Consider the following 14422-nt stretch of genomic DNA (forward strand, 5'->3'; position numbering starts at 1 on the left):
AGAAAGTATTTGTATCCAAAGAAAAATAAAAATTTGTTTCTAATATAAATTCTAACGGATGTTTTTATTTTTATAAACCCACCAAAAAATAAAGAACAAATCAAGCCATAACAAACCTAATAACGGTGTCAGTGGATCTCCGATGTTGATTGTAACACTTTCGGTTTATTAGTGATCAGTGCAGACATGATGTTGTGGTAATGAATTTATGGGATGTTTGTTAACAATTTTAAGTTTTAAATTTAACGGTATCAAATTTACTTAATAATATCTTACAATATTTTTTTATGGGACATAACTTTGATTTTCACGCTAGGACCTCCAAAATGTCATGGCCAGTCGCCAGACCTTCTTACAGTTTAAGGGTGATAGTTGTGAGCTATTTATTAATTAATAACAATATCAATATTTATTCAAATAAGTACATAAAAGATGGAAAATAAATATCTAAGGAGTACAACAATCTTTCAAATTTGAGGGATACCAAATTCACACTCAAATCTGACCGAAAAACCAAATCCATACTTCTGAAAGACGTTAGACGGTACCCAACGAGCTGACCACAAGAAACATTTTTATAAATAACACGGTAGATCAAATGTTTTAGAATGGGATTATTACACCATGATCACTAATGTAACAAGAAACATACCCAAATAGAATAAAGTATTTTCTGATTTTCTCTAAGACATTGGCGCAAAAACCTAGACTAAAAGAAACAAAATTTTCATATAATATGCAATTGACTGCAAATTGTTTCCTTTTGATTTTATGACTAGTAAACCCACCAATAATTTGATTTTTTTTTATTAAATCATAAACCCTTGTTGGCGTTGGGTGGAAGCTCTCACTAAACAGTTTGAATTCCAAATGTTTTCACCTGCAAAACCTCAAGCGATCAATTTCTACCCACCACAAGAAACAAACATGATGATGGAATCCACCTCTGCACCTCACCACCACCAAACCCAAATGATTATCGCGGCTCCGGGCGGCGGCGACACCACCAGCAGCGAAGAAAACACTATCAAATCCACCACCACTACAACCTCAGCACCAGTGAAGAAACGAGCCGAGACTTGGGTCAAAGAAGAAACTCGAACCCTAATCCTCCTCCGCCATGAGATCGATTCACTCTTCAACACTTCAAAGTCAAACAAGCACTTATGGGATCAGATTTCAATGAAAATGAGGGAAAAGGGTTTTGATCGATCGCCCACCATGTGTACGGACAAGTGGAGGAACTTGTTGAAGGAGTTCAAGAAAGCCAAGGAGCAGAATAACGGGATTAATCATAATGGGTATTCAGCTAACAGTAAGATGCAGTTCTATAAAGAAGTTGAAGACGTTATTAGGGATAGAAACAAAAACTTGAAAGTCGATTCGTTTATGCAGTTCTCTGATAAAGGTAAAACAGTACTTCAATTGAGCTCTGAATTAGAGTAATTTTGCTTTAAAAAGGGTCCTTAACAGCAATTGTGTTGTGATTCGTTGATGTGATACGAAGAAAATTTGAAGGGGTGTTTTGATATTCGATATCTTCAATTATATTCTGTTTGACTGGTTGATTCATCAGTTCATATGATATCTTCGTGATCTGTTATTCCGTGATCTCAATCCTTGTTGATTCTTTGTTTATTGTCAATATATTTTATATCATTTATTTTGTGCAGGTGTAGATGACACCGGCATTGCTTTTGGACCTGTAGAAGGTAATTTAATTAGATCATCAACAAAATCAAAATTCTTATTATCCATTCCAGATTTATCCCCAAAAAAGAAAAGAAAATAGGAAAACATCTTTCTAAAAAAGGAAAGTTTTCAATTTATTTCTGTTGTCATAGCTAATCCAAGGGGTGCGCTTAATCTTGAAAGACGGTTGGATCAAGAGGGTCATCCTCTTGCCATCACTGCAGCTGATACCATGGCAGCCAGTGGAGTCTCTCCATGGAATTGGAGGGAGAATCCTGGAAATGGTTTCAGCTATTACTTTTTTTTTATTCATATCCATTTTTACCCTTGAAGATTTTGTGAGCTACAAGTATGTTATTATATTCACAGGTGATCAGAATAACACTTATGGTGGTAGGGTTATTTCGGTCAAGTTAGGGGATTACACACGGCGAATTGGTATCGATGGCTCACCGGATGCCATAAAGGAAACCATCAAATCGGCTTTTAGACTGAGAACAAATCGAGGGTTTTGGTTGGAAGATATCGATAACATAGTGAGGACACTTGATAGAGATATGCCTCTAGGAAACTACACCCTTCATGTCGATGAAGGTAAATGTCTAAAATGCCCTTGACTTTTTACATTCAACTTTTATGTGTAAAGCCAAAAACACATGTAAGAGTTTGTTTGTCTGTCTGATAACCGGTCAACTTTCAGGCTTGATGATCAAAGTGTGCTTGTTTGAGGAGCCGGATCATGTGCCTGTCCATACGGAAGACAAGATTTTTTATACGGAAGATGATTTTCGTGACTTTCTGTCGAGGCGAGGGTGGATTTGCTTGAGAGAATATAATGGGTACAGAAATGTTGATGTCATGGATGAGCTTTGCCCTGGTGCAATTTATCGTGGTATTAGCTAGGCTTGGGTACATTTGTCATGTTTCTTTTTGAAATGTTGTGAATATTTGTGCTTAGATGTTGTAACTTCTCATGGATGATTATGTATAACTTTGTTTGTGTAATGTTTGCAAATGTTGTTGAATATTTTAGAGATGTTTACCTTACCATATTGAGCAAGAGGGCGAGCCGGTCCTAATAGGAATCTTTGGTTCGCTAGTTATGGTAAAAAACAGAAGTGAGACCTTTTTAGAACTGAAATTCATTCAAATATCTTGTTTTGTTAAAGAAAGGGAATTTGAAGCGGGTGTTCGGATCGTAAGATTGTTTCTATGGGATTTTGAATCTAAGAAGGAATTTGTATTATGCTTTTGGTTGTGGGGACATTATCAGTTTCATCAAACACTTTGAAAGAACGGGTTACATATCCACCGGTTGCAACTCTTATTTTATTACTCTAATACCAAAAGTATCAGGATTATCGACCCATAAGCCTAATTGGATGTATGTACAAGATTTTAGCCAAACTCTTTGTTGTTCGCTTAAAGCAAGGGGTTGGCTCGGTGGTGGTAGATGAAGTGCAATCAGCATACGTCGAAGGCATAAACCTTTGTGTTAGTAAACCGATCGTCCACTGAATTCTCCACAACAAGAGGGTTCTGTTAGGGAGATCCTCTCTCCCCGTTTCTTTTTATCATTGCAATGAAGGGTCTGAATATTGCTGTCAAGAGTGCCAAAGAAAACTCCCTGATACTTGGGGTTAAGCTTCCTTTCAATGGTCCGCACTTATCTCACTTATTCTATGCGGATGATGCCATTTTTGCAGGTGAATGGGACAAATCGAGTATCAGAAACCTCTCAGTAATTCTAAAATTTTTTCATATCTCATCAGGCTTAAAGGTCAATTTTCATAAGTCATGGTTATTCGGTATTGGTACCTCTGATACTGAATTGAAAGGCATGGTTAGAATTATGGGCTGTGTAGAAGATTACTTTCCATTCAAGTACTTGGGTGTACCGGTCCGGGCATATATGGGACTGAAAAAGCATTGAAAACCCATCATAGACAAGCTCAGAACTCGTCTATCTGATTGGAAAGCCATATTTTTTTCCTTTAGAGGTCGCATTACTTTAATCAAATCTGTCCTAAACAGCTTGCCTAATTACTTTATGTCTCTGTTTAAAGCATTCTTTGGAAAAAACCAGAAGAAATTTCCTGTGGGGTAGTGGTGATTTAAAATGCAAGATACATTGGATCAGCTGGTCTAAAATCACAGCCCTCATCTCTGACGCTTGTTTGGGGTATCAACTCTAAAAGCACAAAACTTAGCACTTTTAATCAAATGGTAGTGGCGTCTGATAAACGAAAAAGGAAGCCTTTGGAAGAATGTCATTACAAGTCTACATAATTTGAGTAAGAAACCAGCACACTTCATTGTTAGAAAAACCTTCAATAGGGTGTGGCGCAACATCCAAAGGGCTGTTAAATCCTTGGGTGATCTAGGTGTCGATTCTCACTAGATATTCAAAATCATTCACGGATCAGATATTCAGATGTTGTTCTGGAAAGACGTGTGGTGCGGTTCGGTCCCGTTTCAAAAAAAGCTTCCCCATTTATATAAGGTTGAATCGGTCAAATGCTGTAAATTTTCTGATCGAGTATCAGCAAATGGTTTTACGTGGTGTTGGGAACAGTCACCTTCCAACCCGTCTGAACTCCACGAACTGGTTCAACTATACAAATATATTGGTTACCTGAATAACTAAGAGGATTCTTCATCATATGGTTTTCGTTTTATGCCGACAAAAACCGGTAATTACGTGGTAAACTGTATGAGGCTTATCATAGACTCTAAACTGATCCTCTTTAAAGGGTTGCGGATCTGCTGGTCAAAATTAATACCGTTAGGTGTTCGTGTGGAGAGTCATGCAAGGAAGAATTCTAGTGGCAAACAATCTAAAAGCACGAGGGCTACAAGTATCAAATCAGATGTGCACTTTATGCAACAAGGATGTCGAATCGGTGGATCATCTTTTTCTACACTGTGAATTCGCCAAGGAGGTTCACTTAGGATTTTTAAATGGTGTGGTATTACTGTTCGGGACACTATTTGGGGGTTCTCCAGTGTTACTGAATTTCTTAATACAAACACTATATGGGACAATTGTTAAAGGAAGAAAGTGATTGGTGATGTTATTCTATTTGGAGTACTATGGTATATATGGTTCGCCAGGAACGATAAGATCTTCAAGAATATTCGAGTTGATCCACCGAAGGTTGCGGATGATATTATCTCAAACTCATACTCATGGTATAAGCATAGGAGTCGTGCGGTTGGGCTGAGTGGAGTTGTTCGTCATTTGCTCATTTATCTACTTCCCCCTTTTAGTTTTTGATTTTTGTCCGTTTCTTCTATGTTTTCATTATCTTTCTGTTTGTACTGTTTATTCCACCCTGCTTTAGTTACTTGTTAATCATGGCTTTTTAATGATATTTTCCGTTATATATATATATATATATATATATATATATATATATATATATATATATATATATATATATATATATATATATAAGGGTTAGAATTTTAATTTGAATTTATCTAAAAGAATTTACGATTATATATTATAGTAAGCATTTGTTTGTTTTATATTTAATTTATTGAAATAAGTTATAAAAATGATTAAAATAATTAAATCACCTTTTTTTCCTTAAAAATAAAAATATAAATCTTTTTATCTTTTTTTTTTTTGAACTGGCAAAGATATAATAATATAAAAAACCCAAACCATATATCTTATAAAAAAGATTATTCAAATGAATGTGGTTCAAGATAGACTATCTATCTAGAACCAAATTGATTTGAAACTCTCAAACTCTTTTACCTTATGCTACTTAATGAGTATTTAATTGAATTATTTTGTCTATTTAAAAAACATTTGTTTCTCCTCTCTTTTCATTTTCATTTATTCTAGAGTGGATGAGAATGAAAAAGTTTCAAATAGGTTTGCTTTATTTTTTCCATATCTTTTTTCCTTCTATTTTTTTTAAATTCCATAAAAAATTTATTGTGTACATGAGCCAACTTAAAAGTTTTTGGTATTTAGAGATGAACAAAATTTGTCTTTTGATGTTTTCTTTATGGCTTTTGTAGATGAACAAAAAGTGTATTTTGATGGCTTCTGTTGATATTGTTTTGCAGTCGTCTTCTTCATCGAAACAAACTCGGAAGCATCAGTTCAGAAAAGTCAAACCACAACACCCCACTTCAACCCCATGAATCACCTTCCATTTACCCAAATAATATTCACATCTCAATCAACCACAATCGAAGACGACAACAAGATCACCATTAGACCTCAAAAAGCATCGAATCAGAGAAACAAGATAAAGATTCAGGAGTAATCTACTATGGCCCAATCTCGAACACCATAAAAAAAGTAAAACTTCTTTCTTCATCACCAGACATGAATGTCATCATAAAAGGTGCAGTTGCATCATCTGTTAGTGAGTCTGTATATTCATAAGCTGAGGTGGCAGCCGGGTTCTGACACGTTTGATGTGGACATGATGACATGGCTAGCGACATTTGTCACTTTTAAGGCTAATGGAGAGTTTTATTTGGTTGATGTTGATTCATAATGCGCCCCTTAATGTGGGCCAGGAGTAGAGATCCCCAGGGCTGGAGGACCCCTCGGCTAGCTTGGCTAGGCCCAGCATAGCCGCCCCAGCAGGCCTCCATCCTCCCGGGCGTTCCCTCAGGGTGGGACGTCCGCACAGAAGGTCCGGCCCGCTACACGACAAGCGTAACGGCTCCAGACAACAAGGAGTATGCTCAGAGCATTACCGCCTGAACCAATCATTGCCCCTGACACAACAAGGAACACGATTAACCAATCAGGACTGCAGATCCTGTCGGAGCTGCAGTCCCTGTTGGTATGGACCAGCGAGGGTCCTCAGTATAAAAGGACCTCTGCCTTGCTTTGAGAGGTAAGCTATCTCTCCCGACTCTTGCTACTTACTCTCTCTCAGATATCTCCCACTAACTTGACCGTCGGAGCGTTTTCCCGGGAACTCCTCCTGAAGAACAGCTGACGGCCTTGTCTGTTGTGACCTCGCAGATTCCCTCCGGCGTAGAAGCACATCTTAGAGCAGGTGGTCGGAGCCAAGGTCGCATCACTAATCATTGCCATAACAAGGACTTTTGACTAGATTGACACCTACTGCAAAACCAACCCAAGATCCAACTCTAAAGAACTTGTGATTTTCTGGATCAGTTCGGGTCCTGATTCTGAGGTCTTAATGATTTTTGAATTCTGAGGTCTTATGATATCCATTTACTATATATATATATATATATATATATATATATATATATATATATATATATATATATATATATATATGGGAAAATGGAATATATACATTACAGCCCCACTTAAGCTTAGGTACTAAACCTCTTGAAAATATATTGTTTTACTATATAAAGATTACGGTTAATGGATTCACGATTAATACTTCAAGATGTAAATTCAAGATCGACACAATAGGGTTTAGGGTTTAGATTTAGGGTTTAGGGTTTAGGTTGAGGGTTAGTTTGATTACCTATATTCAAGCCTCCATTTTAGGGTCTAATTTTAACCAAACCACACCCATATAAGTGTTGACATTTTTCCAGAAAATCAATGTCTTGTTGCAGCAAGCAAGTTCTTCAATTTCAAGAAAAAGCAAGTTTCCAGATTCATATTTCATTCCTACACACAAGTGAATCAAAACGATTCACATCATTCAACCTTCAAGGATCAACAACAAAAACACAGCAACAATTTTCTTAAACATCCCTGTCTTTCTTTCTTTTACTGGTCATCCCATTCATCATTCTTGTAAGACACCATTGTGTCAACCTTATGTATCTGCATCATGAAAACAACATTTTCTTATGCCTCTACAAAGATTCATATGAAATTAGAATGAAAAAGTATAAACGAATAATAAATTAAATACCTTAGTATCAAAAGAATGCAATTTCACCATTTGGGGATTTGCTATCAGTTTAGGGTCACTCTCTGTCCAAGTGAAAGGTACTGCAACATCCGTATCAGTATATGCTAACACATCAAAGATACCTGCAATTTAAACATAATCAACCAATCAATTATCCAAAAAACTAATCATACATATAACATATCCATACAAACTTGTTAATACTTATACTTACATGGTTCATCAAGGCAGGGCAAGTATGTAATGCTGGATGCAATCTGTCTCATAATAGCTTGAATTTCTCTCATGATTTCTTTATCACTCTTCTCCCTCGAAACTCTGGAGATTAAAAACCATTAAATTGACATGAAAATAAGCTATCAATGGAGGGACTAAAGTTTCAGACATATCTTACCCTTTTTCAACAACTTCACCATCAGTCTCTATACTGAAATTCCACCTCTCAAGCACTTCATTGGTGGCCTTACTCATTATCACAAGAACAATCCTTTGTAACTTCCCAGCTTCCAGCCATTCTTTGTAATACACAGATTCAAAAGCGAATCACATAAGCAAAACACAATACAAAGTTTACCAAAACTGTATGAAGATTGGGGAAAAGTGTTATCAACGATATATTGGGTGTTTACCGGAAAGCTGCTTATTCAAATTTGAGATGAATGTCTTAACACCTTCATCCTGAGAAAGCAACAATGGAAGTCCATATTTCTTCACTCTTCCAAAAGTTTCTTCCGGATAGACACCACGATTGTACAGAATACTACACATTAGCGATCAAAATTAGCAATTTCCAATCGAATCCACAGAAATCTACACCCATAAAACGAGAAATCGCTAACAATTCTCACCTGTTTGCTGCATAACCTGAAAAGCGGTTGCATAAACCGAGAGTTATTAGGATCAAGAAATTCAGACAGATTCATGGTTTTAAGGAAAAGCATCAACGAGAGACTGATAGTTTTTACCGAAAAATTCGCTGACAATGGCTGTGGATCCGCGGAGAGTGATTATGTCTTTGCTCGCAGTTCTTGAAGCCATTTCTACAAGTAGAAACTCCTCAAAGTTGATAGGTTTGTTGAAATGGGTAGAAAGATTTATGATGTTTCTGTGGGGAATTTTATCGAGCAGGTTGAGTGCTTCCTGAAAAGCCAAATATCATGTAGAAATAGGGCTAGGGTTTAGAAACGATATAAATCGATAAAATGCAGCACAACGGCTACTTTTGGCACTCGCTTTGTTGGCTCTGGTATCCCAAACGGTCAACCTGTTAAAAAAAGAAAAACGATTTGGTGCGGACGCAACGGGCAATAAGGGGTCCCACCAGTATTTTTGCAAATATTCAATGGCATTTGTCATTTACACAAATAACTTTGGTGTTAAACATTATTGCAAAGTTGGTGTATCCAAAAAAAATACATTTTTAATCCATTTTTTTTTCATATGGTTAGTTCAAAATTGAAAAGAAGATTTGATCTCTCGAAAATTTAACGTACTTAAGAAGACTATTTCCTAATTTTCTTTTCCATTTTTTTATTTACTTATATACTTTAATAATTAAAAAAAAAATGAAAGAAAACCCCTAATAACCATTCTCTCTCGTTCATATTTCATATGGTTAGTTCAAAAGTGAAACTTCCATACAGATTTGATCTTTAAAAAATTTAAACGTACTTAAAAAGACTATTTCCTAATTTTCTTTTCCATTTTTTTATTTACTTAAATACTTTAATAATTAAAAAAATAAAAAAGGAAATAAAACCCCTAATAACCTCTCTCTCTCTCTCTCTCTCTCTCTCTCTCTCTCTCTCTCTCTCTCTCTCTCTCTCTCTCTCTCTCTCTCTCTCCATGGTGGCGCCTATTTTATGGAAACTATATTAGGTCGAATTTAGGAGGAGGTTGTTGATACCTGCGACTGAGGATGATGAAATACTTCTTAGAAACTCTAAGAAGATCAAAATTCGACTAGAGGTCAAGCATTAAGAGATATAGGTGAAGATCACAATACATTCGTTCATTTTCTTAGTTTCATCATGTTAAACATAGTTTACTTCGTTTTCATGTGACCTAAGTGGGATGGTGAAAGAAATGAAATATTTTTACTCATTTAAAATAAGAATAATTTTAATAAATAACTTTTCTAAAATATAACTAATAAAAACATTTTTGCGACCAAATGAAAATCAAATCCATAATATGTGGAAATTTGCAGTAGTCTAGTCTAAAGCAATTGTTTTTTTTTTCAACAACAATTTAAAAACCGGACAAATTCAGTTATTAACATATTTGTCGGACACGATGTTTTGTGACCTTATGGAATTAATCTCACATACAAGTTCCAAAATCGAAGACAATCTATTGGATTTATTAAAATTAAGGGATGATGACTTGTAAGAGTAACCAACTATATGTTTTGTTCACATTTAGTTACTAAACTTATTTTTGTGTTCAATATATCATTAAACTTGTTGAAATTGTTCAAAAAAAAATTATTATGACCGGGTATAGACGTATAGTGGGTTTTTCCGGTTTTTGGAGTCATTTACAGCCAAACATGAGTTTTCTGGTCATCTTTGAATTTTTCGGTCATCTTTTCCGATCAAATTTGAATTTTTTGGCGTTTTGCAAAATGGAAACAAACATTCGGTTGTTTATCCTAATTCTTCCGGTGATTCACTCAAAAAATTAAGAACACATTCATGGACAAACACATTCAAGAATACGAATTCATAGGTTCATGTTCATCTATTCTTGATGATTCTGGAAACCCATATTTGCATACATAAACACCAAGAACACGCAGTGGGGAAGATGACCAGGAAATTCAAAAGTTGGCCGGAAAAGACATATGAAACTAGCAAAATCCACTATACCGGGTCATAATGGTGTTTTTTGAACAATTTCAACAAGTTCAATAGTATACCTATACCGAACACAAAAATAAGTTTAGTGACTAAATATGAACAAAACATATAGTTGGTTACCCTTACAAGTCATTATCCCTAAAATTAAATAAAAGTTATTCAAAGCTAAGCTATTCCAAAGTCAGACAGAAAAACACGACCAAAATAAAACCACCGGGACACGATGATTGACTTCATCCATCAAAAAGTTTAGGCCTGGAGAGATGTATCATGCATGTGGTGAATCAGGTCAATAACACGTGAGCTGCAGGTGCAAAAGATAAATGTTCATCAAACTGTGTGCATCTTATAAGACTTATAAGTTATAACACATGGTGAATTGTGTTAAAATATAAGAGAAGTGAACTGTATCCCCATTCATTGTCATACCAAGACACAAATTTCACAAAGTTGTCATTCAAAGCTATTCCAGCTTTGGAATCGAAGATGCTTGACCTGGATAGCAAATAACAATGAGTCACACGAATCCGATTACAATATAGGATGTAGTTATTAGTTATCACCAAAATTTGCATACCAAGTTACCTGCTGTCAGCTATAAAGTTGGTCACATACAATATAGGATGTAGTTATTAGTTATCACCAAAATCTGCATACCAAGTTACATGTTGTCAGCTATAAAGTTGGTTACAGAAAAATAAGCCATTTTCTGGAAAATATTTCTAAGAAAAATGAGAATTTTGGAAAGGTATTTAGTTCAACATTTTTTCTAAATTTTTTTATAGAAAATGATAGTTTTCCGTTTTTCAAAATCACGAACTTAGAAAATTTTAGAAACTAATAATTATTATTTTCCATATTTTTCTAATTCGAAAATTTCCTAAAATATAAACACGCACCCATCCCCATGCCACCCAATCTTTCCATCCATAGTTACCTAATTCGCTCAATAAGCCACGAACTCTGAATTATTTCGTTGTCGCGACTCAAACTATGAATTCGATGTTCCTTATCAATATTTTTTGTTTCGATCGATTATGAATCGTGTACCAGACGTCGATTATGTTGATTTCTACTTTGACAGGAATTTAGCGACTCTTGGAAGGAGATTGCAGCTCCTCGATTTCTATTCGACCTCATTCATTGAATTATGTACCGGTGTTCCTAATTCTAATTTCACATTACAACAATTATCATGTATAAATACCTTCCAAAGCATAAAGATTTTCATCATCACTTTTTATTTTCAACTTCTTAATATAATTGGATTTTGAAATTTGGCTTCTAAACTAGGGATGTTATTCGGGTCGGAACCGGACCGAAGCCGAATAACCCGAAAATCGAATAAGGGTAATTGCATGAACTGAAAACCGAACCGATTAACCAATGCGGGTTTGGTTCAGTTCAGGTATTAATCGGTTCGGTTAGGTTATTACCCAAATAACTCAAATAACATGTACAAGATGATTAAAGACCTAATATAACCGGAAAAAAAACCCGAATAAACCATATTAGGATTCTATAACCCTGAATAATAGAATAACAATGTACTTTTATACATTAACATAAAACATTCAAAGACTACCATATAACACATTAAAAGAATAACATTTACATAGTAAATTAACATAATCAAAATTAATTTCTTACTTGAGTTTCTTGAGTTGGAGCCCAATTTTTCATAACTAAACAAAGTAGGAATTCGTAAATCCTTAGAGACATTAGAAATGGTTGATTTTTGAAAGTTTGAAACAAAAGAAAGGATCGACATAAGTGATTTCAAGTTTGGAAATAGATGAGAAGATTGGTCGGTTTTGAAATGACCAGAACGAGCGTAAGTTTTTTTTTTTTTTTCTATTATGAACGACAAGGACATAAGTGTGAATCATGATTTTGATTTCTGTTGATCAGAGAAAAGGGAAGAGAAATGTTTATTCGGGTCGGGTATTTAAAACTGAATAAGTATAATATAAATACCTAAAACCCGAATCGAATTGCTTATTCAGGCCTAATTCTCTTCGGATCGGTTCGGGTTTCGGTTCGGATTTTCGGGCCAAATTCTCATAAACCAAACTTCAAATCCAAATATATTAAGTTTAAATTCAAAAACAGGAACATTTTTTTTCTTGAAAAGATGAAACAGTACGGGAACATTACAGAAATACCAAAACATCAAACTATCAAAGCTCTAATGACTCATCATTAAGAAGACAGACCAATGGAACATTGTGTCTCACTGTCATCTCCTGGAGCGTTGCGATTCTTGCAAAGCACCATTTCAGAAATTGAAGCTATAAGAACAGATTAACAGAAATTGAAGAAGAAAGAAGAATACAAGTGTAGAAGAGAAAGTGATGATAAAAATCGTTAATCTTTGGAAGGTATTTATAATTGATAATTGTTGTAATGTGAAATTGGAAGTTACAATCTGAATGAGGTCGAATAGAAATCGAGGAGTCGCAATCGTGTTTGCCAAGAGTCGTTAAATTCCCAAATTCGCATCTGGTACTCGATTTATAATCGATCGGAACAAAAATAAAATTGATCTGGAACATCGACTGGAATTAAAATTCGAAACGTTGAGTCGTGACCCAGATCTGGTTCGACTTTGGAGTTCCGTGGCTGATTAAAGGCTAATTTACCTCAGCAGCTCTGAAAGGAGTGATCCAGCAAGGATTCGCATTTCGAGCTCTCTGGTACCTTATTGATGGAAGATTCAATTCCATGTAGGCCTTGTAGGTAGCTGGAATGTTAAAGTACATTTTGCTTTTAGTCGATACATACCAGGCACCGAGTGAACTGTTGTCATAAGACCCTCAACAATGAATGCCAAACCTATCGTTAATGACCTGAACATTTTATCAAAAGCAAAAAAATATGAAAATAGAAAGAAAGACGAATAGTATTAGCAGATATGGAGGTTAACCTTAGCCAGTGGAGCAAGACAGTTGGTAACTTTTATCAAAAGCAAAAGGTATGAAACTCAGGTTTGTATTCTTTTATCGTTGACACCCACAACAAACATGGGTGATGGGTGCATCCTTGCTAGGAGCAGAGATTACTACCTTCTTTGCACCACCCTGAAAAATCACCGTACAAACAATTAAACACAACCCAATTGCTAAATAAATACCAAAGATTCAATCAAACCTTCAACCTCCTCCCTGTCGGGGAAGACTCCGGTAGACTCTACAACATAATCTACTCCAACTTCACCCCATGGGATCTTTTTCGGCTCACTAAATAACATAAAAAAGACAAATATATTATAAAATATCCTTTATGAAAAAGATCCACAACAAAGACTTATGATGGATCTTACCAGATGTCAAACACACTGATGGGTTTCTTACAGAAGAGAAGGGTTTTCTCATCCATGACCTTAAGTTGCGGCTGTGAAAGCTGTAAATTATTAAAACCGCTCCTAATATATTCACAACTCTGCAAAAACATTAAAAAAAAAAAAAAAAAGAAGGCCCTTCAACAATAATTTATATATTTTTTATACTACCGGATCCTAAGATATGTTGAGTTGACATAAATCACAGAAATTATACGACGTATTGCTAAGGATAAGAACTGGACCAGGTTCCACTAGATTAGAAGCAAGGATGCATACAAACAAAACTAAATCAGTTTTGATTATAAATTGAAGCATATTGCTATATACACATTAAAAACTTTAAAGAGAGTAATACAAGGACTCTTTACATACATGCATTGATAGAATCACAAAAACAAATTGTATTTGCATCAATCACACACATTCAAAATTCAAATATCCCAATTAAATCGTCACATAGCTATTGTATTATCAAACATTCTCACCAATTAAGCAAATAAGTTGTTTGGTAATGTGAATACGTTTAACCTCACATAGCTATTGTATTATTGATATGTGCATATTTAGCTATATATTTCGTATAGAATTTTAATACTTTTTGGCTAATTTATTGCAATTTATGGACAAAAATTACTTAATAT

The 14422-nt window shown here is 35.1% G+C and overlaps 2 protein-coding genes and 1 long non-coding RNA gene across 6 annotated transcripts; 1 reads left to right on the forward strand and 2 right to left on the reverse strand.

The window, feature by feature from the left end:
* The first annotated feature begins 769 nt into the window (after window positions 1-769).
* Window positions 770-2739, forward strand: LOC145165834 (trihelix transcription factor GT-4-like). Of its 2 annotated transcripts, XM_079084739.1 has the most exons (5): window positions 770-1408; window positions 1674-1712; window positions 1845-1976; window positions 2062-2286; window positions 2393-2739. In XM_079084739.1, the coding sequence occupies exons 1-5, from the start codon at window positions 871-873 to the stop codon at window positions 2593-2595; spliced, it is 1137 nt and encodes a 378-aa protein (XP_078940865.1). In that variant the 5' UTR covers window positions 770-870; the 3' UTR covers window positions 2596-2739. The 2 variants fall into 2 exon arrangements, with proteins under 2 accessions (XP_078940865.1, XP_078940866.1); XM_079084740.1 differs by lacking the exon at window positions 1845-1976.
* Window positions 2740-7263: 4524 nt separating this feature from the next.
* Window positions 7264-8825, reverse strand: MAD2 (DNA-binding HORMA family protein). The gene is made up of 7 exons (XM_079084742.1): window positions 8543-8825; window positions 8426-8441; window positions 8207-8337; window positions 7972-8092; window positions 7792-7895; window positions 7578-7699; window positions 7264-7486 (listed from the first exon to the last, which is right to left on the reverse strand). The coding sequence occupies exons 1-7, from the start codon at window positions 8613-8615 to the stop codon at window positions 7430-7432; spliced, it is 624 nt and encodes a 207-aa protein (XP_078940868.1). The 5' UTR covers window positions 8616-8825; the 3' UTR covers window positions 7264-7429.
* Window positions 8826-10421: 1596 nt separating this feature from the next.
* LOC145165836 (uncharacterized) lies at window positions 10422-14030 on the reverse strand. 3 transcript variants are annotated; one of them, XR_013740200.1, is made up of 7 exons: window positions 13761-14030; window positions 13589-13677; window positions 13365-13518; window positions 11338-13287; window positions 11024-11087; window positions 10868-10933; window positions 10422-10742 (listed from the first exon to the last, which is right to left on the reverse strand). It is a non-coding gene; the product is annotated as an uncharacterized LOC145165836 (long non-coding RNA). The 3 variants fall into 3 exon arrangements; XR_013740202.1 differs by having other exon boundaries at window positions 11016-11087; XR_013740201.1 differs by having other exon boundaries at window positions 13081-13287; window positions 13761-14026.
* Between the last annotated feature and the right edge of the window lie 392 nt (window positions 14031-14422).

The sequence above is a fragment of the Lactuca virosa genome, chromosome 3 (assembly GCF_052849685.1).
Source record: "Lactuca virosa cultivar CGN04683 chromosome 3, Lactuca_virosa_CGN04683_v6, whole genome shotgun sequence".
Taxonomy (NCBI): domain Eukaryota; kingdom Viridiplantae; phylum Streptophyta; class Magnoliopsida; order Asterales; family Asteraceae; genus Lactuca; species Lactuca virosa.